At 45.0% G+C, this 15,575-nt stretch overlaps 1 protein-coding gene across 1 annotated transcript in view; it reads right to left on the minus strand.

Moving 5' to 3' along the window:
* The window catches only part of LOC149287625 (astrotactin-2-like), a 782,689-nt gene that overhangs the window by 567,566 nt on the left and 199,548 nt on the right, over positions 1 to 15,575 (minus strand). The window contains exon 13 of the mRNA XM_089492656.1: positions 7,552 to 7,718. Coding sequence (XP_089348782.1) covers positions 7,552 to 7,718 — 167 coding nt within the window. The remainder of the gene's footprint in view (positions 1 to 7,551; positions 7,719 to 15,575) is intronic.

A 15,575-nucleotide genomic window follows, 5' to 3' on the forward strand; every position in this document is an offset into this window, starting at 1 on the left:
GGCTGTTGCACTAGATCAGTGCCTGTGATAGTGCCTTGTGCATGTTGGCTGTGCTTATTACATTTCTAACATCGTGATTTTGGCTTTTGGTCTTGGCTTGTCTTTTGATTATCCTGACCTCGGCTCCGTGTAACGACTACTCTTTTGCCTATTGCTACCTGTATCCTACTCTGCTCCTGTAAACAGTGGATGATACCAAGTTCCTGCATTGCTGGTCCTCTAGCCATGACACTGACTTTGTTTTACTGTTTAAGTAATTTAGTATTGATAGAATGACATATAAAAGTTGATAAAAAAACTTTTCCACTGCTTTTTTCATTATCGCCAAATTAACCCTGTATATGCATTATAAAGCTAAAGGCCATATTTTCTCTCAGTTCTAGGCAGCAGGGGTACTAGAAGGGGTAAGAAGTGTTACTCGAGAGGGAGACACTGACGGTTTGACGGTGTCAGGTTACTGTCATGTGCCAGGGTTGAAAACGTGATCGTTGAGAAGAGCGAATAGTAGTTGGGGCTACATTGTCAAAAATATTAGTGGAAACAGAGGGATGGTTTATAACAGCAATGCGTAAGAAGGTGGTGTTTTGGATGCTTTCCAATAAAGCCTTTCTTCAATTGTTGAACTGCTCCAAATTATATGAATATAAATGTACGTGCACGGAGAGAGAAATAAGACACACAACACACTCCGGGTCAGGTCCAAAATCACTCTGCTTTATTTTGTTTATATTATAGATTATATAGTCCCCGGAAAGAGGGACGTCTGGTTACGTAAAGCTTATTAATTGGTTAATCCTGAAACTATGCGGAAATAGGCAGAAAACCGTTAGAAGCAAATGTTAGATACTTTCCTGCAACTAGATATAGCCGGATGGCGCTTGTGGTTAGTAAAACATAGATAATCTCCCACGTATCTGCGTGAGGTGTAACCCTTTATTGGTCGAGGCCAGCTTATATTCATTAAAGCAATAAGCGTTTCTTGCTGATATATAGTGGTTCCATAACAGTCCCCCCTTGAATATACGATGGCCGACTGTCCCTAATCCTGACAGATCCTACCGGACATAATCCCGCATCCTCTTCACCTGCAGTGGCGACAAATTATCCCTATTGGATAAAATCCCGGTTTCAGGTCTTGGACATGTCCCTCGGATCTATATGTCCCTACACGGGGCGGGGATTACCGTTGGGGGTGACTATCGAGTCGAATGCTGTTTCATAAGAAGGCGCAAAACTGCTTGGCTCAGTATCTGTCACTAGCGGTGGTTCAGGCTGTAGATCCTCGCTGCAGTACAAGGAAAGGCGCCCCAAGCGGTGATGACGAGTAATGCAGGAACAGATGGTATAGGATCGGATAGTCGGGGTCACGAGCAGAGATCAGGACTGGCAGCAAACACGGATAGTCGGGGTCACGAGCAGAGGTCAGGGCAGGCAGCAAACAACGGATAGTCAGGTACAAACTGAGTTCAGGTAAAGGCAGGCAGCAAACAACGGTTGGTCAGGTTCAAGCAGACTTCAGGCAACAATAAGTCAAATCAGGTACAGGAACGCTAGTGTAGGCAATAAAGGCTCTCCTGTCGCTTTTGTTTTTCGGCTTTAGTGAGGGGTTCTCGTTTACAACTTTTGCTTTGGACCTTTTTAGGTTCAGACACAGCCCTGGACTTACTGGTACTAGCATACCTAGTGTTGCACTCCACCATGCACTTAACTGACTTGCACAACACCAGCATACCCTCAGCCAGCATCAATAACACCGATGGTATCCCTGCGGACTCCTCAGTATGGCCTTGGCATTCTGTCACACACTGGGTAAGCAGGTTAGCGAGGGGCCTCGGTGCAGGGATAGGGTTGTCTGTTTGTACACTGCGATTCATGGTGCAAGGTAGACAGGCACACAGCAGACAGAAGTGAGGGACTGGAACTGGCAAGGCTGATGCTGAAATAGAAGCCCACCGGCAGGGCACACGACTGGAAGCTCACTGGCAGAGCACAGGACTGGACATGCTGCTGGAAGCCCTCAGGAGCAATACAGAATCAGGTACAAAAGGAAGCCAGGAATAATTCAGGAACAGGACCAGGGCAATTTATGCTTTTATTGTGGGGGGATAGATCACAGGATTTCTTTCTGCCGGTTCAGGCCACCTAAACCAGCTGAGTCCTCTGTTGCTGATGAACAAAATATGCAAGCCTCAGAACATGAAAGTCATGGGGAAACTAGAGGTGAATCGGAGGAGGGTGAACCCAGTGCTTCCATTAACCCTTTCAATCCTGTCGTTGGGCCTAATGATCTTGAAATGCCTAGTGTGTCTGAACTTACAGGAGAGGAAAATATGTCTTTCGAGGCTCCAGATCTCAGTGAGGAGGACATAACTGAGAATAATTTTTGTAGTAATAGGACTGTTTTGCCCTGGTCCTGTTCCTGAATTATTCCTGGCTTCCTTTTGTACCTGATTCTGTATTGCTCCTGAGGGCTTCCAGCAGCATGTCCAGTCCTGTGCTCTGCCAGTGAGCTTCCAGTCGTGTGCCCTGCCGGTGGGCTTCTATTTCAGCATCAGCCTTGCCAGTTCCAGTCCCTCACTTCTGTCTGCCGTGTGCCTGTCTACCTTGCACCATGAATCGCAGTGTACAAACAGACAACCCTATCCCTGCACCGAGGCCCCTCGCTAACCTGCTTACCCAGTGTGTGACAGTATCATCGTACATGAGCATTAAAGGGGTTGGCAATGGTTACCATACGTCGGATGGATGGGCCAGCATTTGGAGCCAGGGGATTAGGTGGAGGATCACTTTGAGGCTCTTTCCATTCTGGATTATTTGACAGACTCCGCCTTTTTCTGCCAGAATCATATCTGTGCCATGCGATTCTGAAAAGTCATCTGGGTTGCGGCCTCCAATTGATCCGAAAGTCCTTGGAGCGCATCTCGGGTGTAGTTGACAAATCTCTGCTGATTATAATAGATATAGTTTAATTTAATTCCCAGAGTGATGGAACAGAGGGAATAGGTTGAGAAGTGCAATTCTGTCACAGTAGGAAGCCTATACCACCATCTTATTTTGTCATCAGGTCTGGGAGTCTGCGTGAGGTGGAGGCCACTGGGAAAGTGCAGGGGACAAGAGGTTGTGTATAGCTGTTTGTTGGAACATGCACTCCAGAGAGCAAAGCTAAAAGAAGGGCAGGTAGAGTGGCAGGGTATGTTAATAAGATTCTTGAGGTTTCTTGAACGTTGAGTGGCAGAATAAAGGGAGCAATTAAGGGGGCCCAGGATTTTGGGAAATAACCCCAGCTGCTAAAAGTAGAGAAAAGGTGGTAAAAAGGACTTGTGGGAGCTGAGAAATTGCTGGGAGTAGGGGAAGGTGGGAAAAAGAGGGTGTTGAAAAGTGCCTGGAATGAGAGAAGAAAGTAATAAGGAAGCAATGCAGTGGAGTGAAGGTATTGGTGGCTGGACGGAGATAGAAGTTATATTGACAATAGAGGAAACTGAGAAAAGAAAGAATAACATTGTGAACATAGTGAATGATGGGAATGGAATGGTAGTATAGTTCAGTTCAGTGGAGTATTGAAGGGGCGCTTCAAAGTTCCTCTTTGTCGTTCCTTGCCAGACTCCTTGTTGCCTTCCTTGGTGAACTACCTTGGTAAACTCCTAATTATTGGCACTTAGTAAACTGGTACTTTAAGTACAAACATAATTAATTATAATTATTAATTATAAACAAATACAAACATAATTAATGTATATCTTTTCCCTTATGAGTATGCATGTGGGCTTGAGGGATTTCAGCAATCCCAAGTACAGAAAGGAAGATGGAAGAAAAAGTGGCAATCTTCTGGATCCTCATGTTTCTATCTGAAAAGCCCATATGGAACCAAGACCATCATCTAGGATAATAATTCAAGAATAACCAGATTCTCCGCACGCTGGATAAGGTAAAATGGCTTGGCTTCATTGCTACTCCAAAATTTGGCACAGTACATTAGGGTATCATAAATAAAAACAAAATCCTTGTTCTACTGACCACTAACTCAACAATATGATATACTAACTGAGTTGGATGGCTTGTCCACATGCCAACAGCATTATCACCTTCACATTTGAACTTCTCTCAACTGCTTCCTACCTCTTCACAGGAAGCAAAACAACATATTTCCTACTTTTTGGCAGGGGAGTACTTAACAGCACCTGTAATTAATTATGTTTTGCAGGTAAACCAGGGGGCTGGAACTGGAGTCCTCACCTGCAGCCTCCCAGCAACCTCCAAAATGTGGAGCAGAGCACTGCCCCACTCTACTCTCCAAGTCCTCCACTCCGGGGGCCCCAAACCTACACTCAAGTGCAATATCTGTGTTACGACCGAGGTACGGGCTGTGGATCCGCGCTGCAGAAAAGGCGCCTAGTGGAGAGAGGACGCTCTGCCACCAGGGCAATGGTGATTCGGGCCGTTCACCACAGAGAGCAATGTAAAGGGTGCAAAAACTCAGGAACATAAAATAAAAAATAATAATAATAGTATCTGAGGGATCAGGCAATAGAGTAGTCGGGGTCACAAGCAAAGGTCAGGGCAGGCAGCAAAACAACGAAGGTCAGGATCAAGCAGGAGTCAATACCGGAAAGATAAAGCAGGATACAAACGCTAGTGAAGGCAAAAAGGCACTATCACAGGCAAGGGTGTAGTGCCAAATGAGGGTTTAAATATCCCTCCAACAATACAGATCCTCCTACCCTCCTAATTAGGGGGAGGAGGAAAAATTATATATGTCACTTTAAGAGTGACATGAATATTCATTAGTTTCACGACGTGGAGGCGCGCGCCCCGTCAAGATCCCTTGAACTCACCGAGGACGCGCATCTCGAAGGAGGATGGACCCGGCGGCAGCTCACCGCAACGGAACAAGCAGGGAGCCGACCGCGCGGGCTGCGTCTCGGGGTCCCTGCAGGCGGCAACGCGACGGAGGAGGTAAATCTGCTTTACAGTAACACATTGCCCTTGGACTAATATTCTGGATTACATTAAGAATAAGCCTTGCATAATAAGGGGAGATAATTCCCATCCTCCAAAATGCACAGCGATGCATGGTAACCAAATGATAAGACAGACAGGCACAAAGGTATACACCACAGGCAGAATTCCAGGTAATGCTATGTATTGCATATTATGGCAGGACAAGCAAATACAGGTTAAACAGTCTCTTAGCAAGAAAACGGACATATGACAGGAAGCCCACTTAGAAGGGCACAAGGTAGGAATCCCACTTGGAAGGGCACAAGGCAGGAAGCCTATTGGACAGGACACAAGGCAGGAAGCCTATTGGACAGGACACAAGGCAGGAAGCCCACTGGACAGGGCACAAGGCAGGAAGCCCACTGGAAGGGCACAAGGCAGGAAGCCCACTGGACAGGGCACAAGGCAGGAAGCCCACTGGACAGGGCACACCCAGGAAGAAGTGCAGTGCCGCCTAAAAAAAATCAAAATAGACAAATCACCAGGTCCAGATGGCATTCACCCCCGCGTTCTAAGGGAGTTAAGTAATGTAATAGACAGACCCCTATTTCTAATATTCAAGGACTCTATAGTGACAGGGTCTGTTCCCCAGGACTGGCGCATAGCAAATGTTGTGCCAATATTCAAAAAGGGGACAAAAAGTGACCCGGGGAATTATAGGCCTGTTAGTTTAACTTCTGTTGTGTGTAAACTGTTTGAGGGTTTCCTAAGAGATGCTATTTTGGAGTATCTCAATGAAAATAAGTGTATGACTCCATATCAGCATGGGTTTACAAGGGATCGGTCCTGTCAAACTAACCTGATCAGCTTTTATGAGGAGGTGAGCTCAAGACTGGATCGGGGTGAATCGCTGGATGTCGTATATCTTGATTTTTCCAAAGCATTTGATACGGTGCCACATAAAAGGCTGGTACATAAAATGAGAATGCTTGGGCTGGGGGAGAATGTGTGTATGTGGGTAAGTAACTGGCTCAGTGATAGGAAACAGAGGGTGGTTATTAATGGTACATACTCTGAGTGGGTTACTGTTGCTAGTGGGGTACCACAGGGGTCAGTTTTGGGTCCTATTCTTTTTAATATATTTATTAATGACCTTGTAGAGGGATTGTATAGTAAAGTATCAATCTTTGCAGACGATACTAAGCTCTGTAACGTGGTTAACACAATAGAGGACAGTGCACGATTACAAATGGATCTGCATAGGTTGGAGGCTTGGGCTGGGATGTGGCAGATGAGGTTCAACACAGATAAATGTAAGGTTATGCACATGGGGAAGAAAAATCCAGGCTGGGAATATGTATTAAATGGGAAAACACTGGGGACGACTGACATGGAAAAGGACTTAGGAGTTTTAGTTAACAGTAAATTTACCTGTAGCGACCAGTGTCAGGCAGCTGCTGCTAAGGCAAATAAAATCATGGGGTGCATCAAAAGGGGCATAGATGCCCACGACAAGGAAATAATTCTACCACTGTAAAAGTCACTAGTCAGACCACACATGGAATACTGTGTACAGTACTGGGCACCAGTGTACAAGAAAGATATAGTGGAGCTGGAGAGGGTTCAAAGACGGGCAACCAGAGTAATAAGGGGAATGGGAGGACTACAGTACCCAGAAAGATTATCAGAATTAGGGTTATTTAGTTTGGAAAAAAGACGGCTTAGGGGGGATTTAATAACTATGTATAAATATATAAGGGGACAGTACAGAGATCACTCCCAGGACCTATTTATACCCAGGACTGTATCTATAACAAGGGGACATCCTCTACGGTTGGAGGAAAGAAGGTTTCTACACCAGCACAGACGGGGGTTCTTTACAGTAAGAGCGGTGAGATTATGGAACTCTCTGCCAGAGGAAGTGGTTATGGCAAACTCAATAAAAGAGTTCAAAAGGAGCCTGGACGTGTTTCTTGAAAGCAATAATATTACAAGTTATGGATATTAGATTAATAGGGACAGAACGTTGATCCAGGGATTTATTCTGATTGCCATATTTGGAGTCGGGAAGGAATTTTCCCCCTGGTGTGGGGCAATTGGCATCTGCTTCATAAGGGTTTTTTTGCCTTCCTCTGGATCAACACAGTAGGGACACAATATGTATATAGGTTGAACTTGATGGACTTTGGTCTTTTTTCAACCTTATGAACTATGTTACTATGTTACTATGTATCCCCTGCAATGAGGTTCCTACCCAACCTGATCACCCGTGCTCTGACACTTGCTTTACATGCTCCCTAGTTCTGGCACTCCTCTTTTCATCAGAAAATACTTCACTCTAGGACTTAGGATCCCTTGACATATTTGAATGTTTCTCTTCTCTCACCCTTCTAGGGAAGAATGTGCTCTTCTTTTATGTAAATATTAATGTTAACCCCATAGGTTTTCACATTCTCTAGCTTTTCACTACTAATATTTCAAAAGAAAAAAAATCGGTAGGTTAATTTTTTTGTCAGATCAGTTCCCATTTGTCTGTGTGCTTCCAAAAACTATGTTCATCTGCAGTCAATGAGACATCTTCCTTAAGTTTATGAATACTTTGATTTATCTCACCCGCAGAACATGTAAATGGCACTTTCGCTCGGTTCCTGTGGAAGAGGAATTATCTGCTGTACACAAAGTTGTTCACAGCCACCATTGGCTCCATCTGAGCAATCAGTTCCTTTAGAATAATCATAGCAGCCACTTCCATCCTTCATTGGCCTCAGTCCTGCAGGGCACTAAAAGAAACAAAACATATTTCTCATATTATTTCGTATTTTTCACTATATAACCACACAGTGCAATGAAGTTCCCAATGAGTAAAAGTGAAAGATGTGTTATGACCTTTGAATTTAGTCAGGGAATTTACCACTTTCCTGTCTCAATGAATTTTAATGTTTCCATAGGAAGGCTAAAAAGTCATAATGCCAAAAAATGGAAAAAAACAGCTAGTCTGGGTTAAAAGTTGTAGGGGTCTGAAATCTTATATGATCTGGAAAGAAGATATCGCCTGTTCATTTTTATTTTTAGGGGGGAAACTTTATGCAGAAGGTTAACATAATTTCCTTTTTTGTGTTTGTGGCGATTAACAGAAAATATGCACATATCTATTGAAAAACTGATCACACATTATGCTCAGATGTATAAAGTGACAATATACACTATTTTAAGTACATACAGAGTAGATCTATCATATTACTATTATGTGGATATAAATACTAATCATGATACATGTTAACTTACCACAGTGAATAATGGCATAATAAATGCCCAATGGGTAGCCGTTTAGGTAATTCCACCCCTTCCGTCTCTGCCACTACCAAAAGTCAGCAGTATTTTTTTTTGTTACAGGTTAAATTTTATTGGATTTAGAGCATTATGTGCGTTCTTGTGTATACAAAATTACAAAATACATATATGTGTATGACATTGTATACATGTAGGGAACTTTTGAATATATTGAAGGGAAGTCCATGGAATGTCAATTGGACCTTTAAACGTCCTGTCGCATAGGACGACTAAGCAGCTCCTCAGTCTTCCTCGTACCTCCATGACCTGCTGTTTATGTGGTGTGGGGTAGACGTAGTATCTCTTGGCGCACAGGAGCTGGTACAAAGATATTTTCTTGAAAGTAGAGAAGACCATCTCATCGTATGAGGTCTTGAGTAGCAGTGGATCTCTCTGGTGCACTGTGGTAGCAGAGCTTCTTCCATATAGACTGGGTCGTAGCTAAAAAAATGGCCCTTGTGAAGGATAGTCTCTAGAGTGTCGCTGGTAGTCCTGGTCTCATCAGCGGTGCATGAAAGGGCATCGGCCTTGCCGTTTTTTGACCCAGGATGAAAGGTTATTTTGAGGTGGAAACGACTGAAGAACAGAGCCCAGCGAACTTGATAGAGCTTCAGGCGCTTGGCAGCGCGGAGGTACTCCAGGTTACGATGGTCGGTTTAGTCCAAAATAGGGTGTGAAGCGCCTTCTAGGTAATGTCTCCACTCCTCCAGTGCAGATTTCAAGGCCAGCAACTCCCAGTCACCTACGTCATAATTCCTCGCAGGAGGTGACAGCCTCTTGGAGAAGAAGGTGTCTGGGTGTAAAATGTCCAGGGCACCATGTCTTTGGGACAGTATGGCTCCGATAGCGGATTCAGAGGCGTCTACCTCCAGGATGTATGGTCTGGAAGGATCCGGAAAAGAGATTATGCGCGCAGAGGTGAAGAGGCGTTTGAGGTGATCAAAGGCTTCTTGAGCCTGTGTAGACCAGACGAATCTGCCCTCCTTCTTGGTCAACGCTGTGAGAGGCTGTACCACCTTGGAAAAGTCACAAATAAATTTACGATAGAAGTTTGCAAATCCAAGGAAGCACTGTACCTCTTTCTTGTTGGATAGGCAGGGCCACTTGGTGATAGCGTGTATCTTTCTATCGTCCATCTGGAGGCCTTGGGGAGTCAGGAGAAAACCGAGGAATTGCACCGTGGTGGTCTTGAAGGCACATTTCTCAAATGTTTCGTACAAGCTATGTTCGCGTAGCCAAGTTATGACCTTGTACATGTGGTGGCGAGGTTCTTCCAGTGTATCAGAACAGATCAATATATCATCGATATAAATAATGACAAACACCCTGTGGTTGTCCAGCCCTGGCGGAAAAACGTGGTTCATGTTGAAATACACGCCTCATGAGGGTTTTCTCCTTGTTCTATAACGTCATGACGGAAACATGACGATTCAACTTCTTGACGAATGTGTCCCCAAAGAGGAGGCCCTTAGCGGCAGTGCCCAACGCCTTTGAACCCAGCTCGGCTAGACGAGCATCCATACGGAGCAGGCAGACTGAGTGCAGGGCCCAGTCGCGTCCATTCGTCCAGGAGTGAAAGTGGCCCTTCTTATAGCCTATCATCCACTGAGGGCAGAGTGGAATCTCTAAGGGTCGCCAGAGCTTGGGTCACTTTGATGTGTTTGGCAGGGCCTTTACCTTTACCCGCGGGAGCGCTAGTACCCTTCCACAGGCGTTTAGCGGGTCGGGGCTCACCCTTAGAGTGATCAGAGTCAGAATCTGACTAATCCTTTGTGGGCTCCGTAGGGGCAGGAGCAGATTGGTTGGGATTAGCTTCAGGGATACCTGCTGACACTTTGGCAAGAAAAGACTCCATGAAGCTGGAGAACTTGGTTTTAAGCCATGCCAGGAAAGCCTCCTGGGGATTTTCGCTTGGCTGTGACATGATAAGTGAATAGGGGCTCACCCTGTAACAAAATCCACTGTAATATTAGTATTATATCAGAGGCTCACCCTGAATAAAAGGAACCTGGTATATAGGAGGCAATATGCCACATGAATTGTAAGGTGCCAGAACAGAAACCTAGAGCCTAGCAGGCAACAGTAAGGTAGAAAATATAGCAGGGCTAACGCGCAAAACAAGGTTCCCAAATGCAAATACTTTTGAAGGTAGAGGGTAGTAGAGAACACGGGACTCACCCATTGCAAAAAACGAAGCCCCACGATGACAAAAAACATGAGAAACGGCAGACTGAGTACACCAGCCTGCCGTCTATAATGGGAACTAAGATGGCCCATGAAATCACACAATTCCGAGATCTCATGGCCGAGAAAATGGATGCCGAATTGAAATGAAGTCAATTGGGGGACTAACAAAGATGGCTGCCGTAAATTCAAAATAACAAACATGGCGGCGAGATCTCGCAAGTTGAGACCATCTGCAAGATGGCCGCCGGCAGGGATGAGATAGCAGAAAGACACGCCATAAGGTAAGACATAATAAACAAAGACGGCAAAAACACTGAAAAAGGGGAAGGGGAGAAAGGAGTGGGGTGGGGCGGAGAAGAAAAGATACTGAAACCACCAATGCAAAGTATTGTCAGGGTCCATCCAGACTGCGGAGCTGCAGATCTCAGTTTTTCCCTGCCTTGCCTCAGTTCCCATGTTTTGCTGTGGTCCACTCCTGGATTTCTGTATGCTCTGTCCTAAACCTCTGATTCCTTGATTCCAGTCTGCTCTTTGCTTCAGCTCCTGTTTCCTTTATAAGGTGTGTCCCATGCATTTGTTCTGTTTGTCTCAGTCTGCAGTCTAAAGGTATGTCCTTCTTGGTTCTGTGTTTGGATTCAATGTTTAGTTTATCAGTACTTTCGTATGCAGGGCTTAGCCTTAGGACCCACCGTCATTGGAGTACTTTGGCGTAGTATATGGCCATATGATGTGACGGAATCTCCAATAGTTATCATATAGTCCTAGGCTAGTTCCTGTATTTATGTTTGTCTGTCTCATATGTACCTTTGCCCTTCTTCCCTGAATCATCTGAGGATTCTGGTTCCTCTCTCCTCTCCCCTTGTCCCAGTTAAGATGTCCTATCCTTGCTTAAAGGAGAAGCGTCCGAGGATTCCGGCTCCTCACTCCTTCCCCTGTGTTCCTTGCCTTGTTCCCTGTCCTTTGTTGTGCCCTGTATCATGTATGTCTTGTCTGGTTATGTTCCTTGCTCGGTCTCCCTGTTCCTTGCTCTGTCCGCCTTGCTTGCTATGTTTCCATGATATACTCTGCTTAGCTTCCATACTCCCAGCCTCCAGCATTCTGCACATGATTTCAGTGCTATGTCTCATGCCTGCTCCAGGGTGCCTGCAGGATATCTCCAAGTTTAGTTCGGATTTCCACATCCAGCCAAGTTTAGTTCTGCCTTGTTCTGGACATCATCAGCTGCTATGTCAGGGTGCTGGTATGTGGCTGCTCAACCCTAGATGCCCACCTGGGAGAGTGCAGTCGCCCTCACCAGGCCCTGTCCAACTCCACTACTGCGCAATACCTCCTGAACATAATCTTTGGGCGTGCTGGGTCATTACAGTCGTCTGTATGGACCCAGTTTCCTGACAAGTATAGACAAAATATACAATGTATAAAATAACATATAATATCGGGCACGTTCCGCTCCCTTGCAGACCTCTTACACCCTCGCGCACCGTCCTTCCAGTTGTCCTTAGCATACCATGGGCTCAAGCACTATATTTCTTCTTTATTGCCTGACACCCGGCTCACTAGGCCTTTATCGGGCTTTGAGCAACTTTGCCTGTTGGGTTCTGAACCCGCTCATTTGTTATCTCGGCTATACGCTCTGTTGCAGGAGGCCTATGGGCACTCTAAGCCCTTTTATTTAAGTCTGTGGGAACGGGACTTACAAATATCCTTGTCTGATGCTGATTGGGACAAAATACTGCAGCTCACTCACAAAGGTGCCATTGCCAGTCTGGTCCAGGAGTGTAACTACAAGCTCCTGTCCCGCTGGTACAAAGTTCCGGCTGAATTGCATCGTTTTATCCCCCAGGTTTCCCCTCTTTGCTGGAGATGCGGGGTCGAGGATGGCACCTATAGACACATATGGTGGGACTGCGCTGATATCCGTCCCTTTTGGCAGGCTGTAGTGAAGGTCATTCAGGATATTATAGATCCCGACTGCGTGGCCTCTCCCCAGGGTCTCCTCTTACACCACACGCACTCCTCCTTCACCTCCTATAAAAAATCATTGGCCATACACCTGCTCCAGGCGGCGAAGGCCGTTATCCCCCGATTCTGGAAAACTTGCGCCCCCCCCCCACTATCTGCTTGGGTAGCGAGGGTTAACTTTCTCTCTCACATGGAGGACCTGGTGGCCTCTGCTCAGGGCCGTGAATATGCCAATGGGCTTAAATGGCTCCGATGGTCGACTTTCGTCTCCTCTCCTCGTATATTGGACCTCTATTTTCCGCACTAGCTGCGACCGCCTCACGATGTGGCTGGTGGATCGATGCTACGCTCGGGATTCTCCTAGTCTTCTGCTTTCGGGCCCTTGGGTCTGCGCGAATCTACATTTTGTTTCCAGATGTGTTGTTTCCTTGGAGCATGGTTATGTTCTTTTGTTTGTTTGGTTTTTGTTTTTTTTTTTTCCACTCACTGTTTATTTTGGATTAACAACATTGTAACATGTGTATTGCTATAATGATACTTTAATGCTCACTGCATTGCTGTTGGGTTGTATTGTTGTTACAGATAATGGTGGCTCGGTTTCTTTACCTCTGCCTATTGCAGTTTTCGATGTATTCTCTGGCGCTATGTGACCCATACTTATATGCTCCTGTGAAACTGTGTACTCATGTTACTTTTGACTTGCTTTGTACCGATATACTTGATATGTCCACTGTCATTTTATTATCTGCTTTGTCAATAAACGGTGTTGATACAAAAAAATAACATATAATAATATAAAATAATTTAAAATGATGATAATAATAAAATTATTATAATCTAGTAATAATAATAATAATAATAGTGATCTACCAAGCCTGGGCAATAGGAACTTACTGACCTGTCAGTGAGCAGCAAAGAAAGAGGAAGAAGAGGGGGATGCTGGTAGTTTATGTAATCCTATGCTGTTCTGTTATTGGTTCTCTTAAGTTTTTTTTTGTTAACCTTTTCTTTGCTGCTAGTCGGTTAGAGTAAAGGAAGTTATGCAAATATGAGCCTCCTGTCTTGCTGTAAAATTGAGGTTAATGCAGGGGTGGGCTGGGCAGGGGGGCAATTGCCCCCCAGGCCGCCCGAAATCTAATCTAAACGGCCGCTGGGTGCTGATGCCGCCGGTCGGCGCTACTTTAATACTTTTTTTGTAAAATTTAATATGGCAAGCCGGATCGGCTATTAAATGAAAAAAAAAAAGTATTAAAGCAGCGCCGGCCGGCGGCATCAGCACCCAGCGGCCGTTTAGATCAGTTTTCCAGCAATCTGATGGCCGCATAGGGATGGGAGCAGCGTGAGGGGTGAAAGCTCCTGGAGCACCGGATGTCGTGTCACTGACATCCTGTATACATAGAAAACAGTCTGTTGCTACCAGGGGATGGAGGTCTAGACGAAACCCCCAAAAGTGGAAGTAGAAGGTTAGTAAACCAATTTATTTTTGTACAAGCTATATATTTTTTTTGTATTCGTTAAAAACAAAAAAATAGGTGTATGTAAGTGTGTCCCCAGTGTCACTTCTGTCCCCAATCAGCCCCCCATGTCATTGCTGCCCCCATTCAGCTCCCCAGTGTCGCCTCTATCCCCAATCAGCCCCTCCCAGTGTCACCTCTGTCCCCTTTCGACCCCCATGTCATTGCTGTCCCAATTCAGCTCTTCAGTGTCAGCTCTGTCCCCAATCAGCCCACTTTAAGGTATGATCCTAGTAGGGTACTCATATTAGCCTTTACAATTTTCCTGCTGTTGTGTACTTTACTTCCCATAATCCTCAGCCAGTATCATGGGGGGCATTTAACTGGCTGAGCATCAGGGGGACATTAGGTTTTGCTTTTTTTTTTACCATCCTTTGTTGCTATTAAATTTACTTATGTTGAACCACATTTGAATTATATTTGTATTTTTATAATGAATATGCGTTCAGAAAAAGATGGCCATGTATGGTGGGCTGATTCGTGGCACAACGGGCCACTTCACTTGACTTGCCCCCCAGGCCTTAGGCTGCCAGCCCTCCCCTGGGTTAATGTGCCAATTTTCCTCCGCTGCAGAATTTTGGCCAAAACATCTCCCATATGTATGCATACTAATTCCATGTGCACATGGGTTTAAACAAATTTGGGCACAAACAATGCTTAATATGCCATTATCAAATGGCATATAAAATGGTGCCACATGGCAACTAACCATATTTGCTGTACCACTGCATTGTCTTAAAGGTACAAATCATTGATGTGCTTTATGGGCTTCAATGACAACACAAAGTGCCTAGCCAAACAACCCAAATATAATTCCCTAAACACCCATCACCAAGAGAAGCTGATATAGGTTTACAACTCTCATGATGTATGTATGTGTATCCCTAATTAAATTCAATAAAAATTGTCCTCAATGTGCCAGATACTGGGTAACATTTTATAAAATATGTGAAAGTACCAGTGATTACTAGGTGATCTGAGCATATGAGGGGGAGGGGTAGTTGACTTTATCAGCCTAGATCCACAGCATTTACAGGAAAGGCGAAAAACCGTTTGGCACCTAATTTGCTCTGTTCTGAAAAAAGGGTGCCCTGTTTTTCTCTGTTTACATTTGTATGTTTTGACACTTGGGCTGTGGGACTGTAAGGGCAAATAGTAGTTTTCCATCTTAAAGGGGGGGGTTCAAAAGTCTGAGATAAAAGAACCATTCATAATGACACAACTGTGCCAGTTGCAAAGGTGTGGTAATAAGCCTGAAAAAAAGGGATTATAATAAAACATGGTAGGTGTGGATTGTTCGGATCATTTACTAAAATCAGACCTTCTAATGCATAAAATAAAGATATGGAACAAAAAAAGTTATCCTCTCTGGAAGCCGGGGGAAGGTATGCGCGATGCGCGTAGACAACCTCCGCTGATGCCCGCACTTTCGCTGGCGCTAGGTGATAGAAGCTATGCATTGTCCCGGACTGAGACTGCCCCATTCCGGGACTGTCCCAGGCAATCTGGGATGTGTGGTCACCCTACCCAAATGTGGCCTTTTAGCCCCCAAACAACCCGACAAACCCATGCATGCGGGGTATCACTATACTCAACACATGTTGGGGTGTTGTGTGACAGTGAGCTGTAAATTCATACCTGAAT

This window comes from Sceloporus occidentalis, unplaced genomic scaffold, assembly GCF_023333645.1.
Source record: "Sceloporus occidentalis isolate IW3139 unplaced genomic scaffold, rSceOcc1.0.p SCAF_58, whole genome shotgun sequence".
Classification (NCBI taxonomy): domain Eukaryota; kingdom Metazoa; phylum Chordata; class Lepidosauria; order Squamata; family Phrynosomatidae; genus Sceloporus; species Sceloporus occidentalis.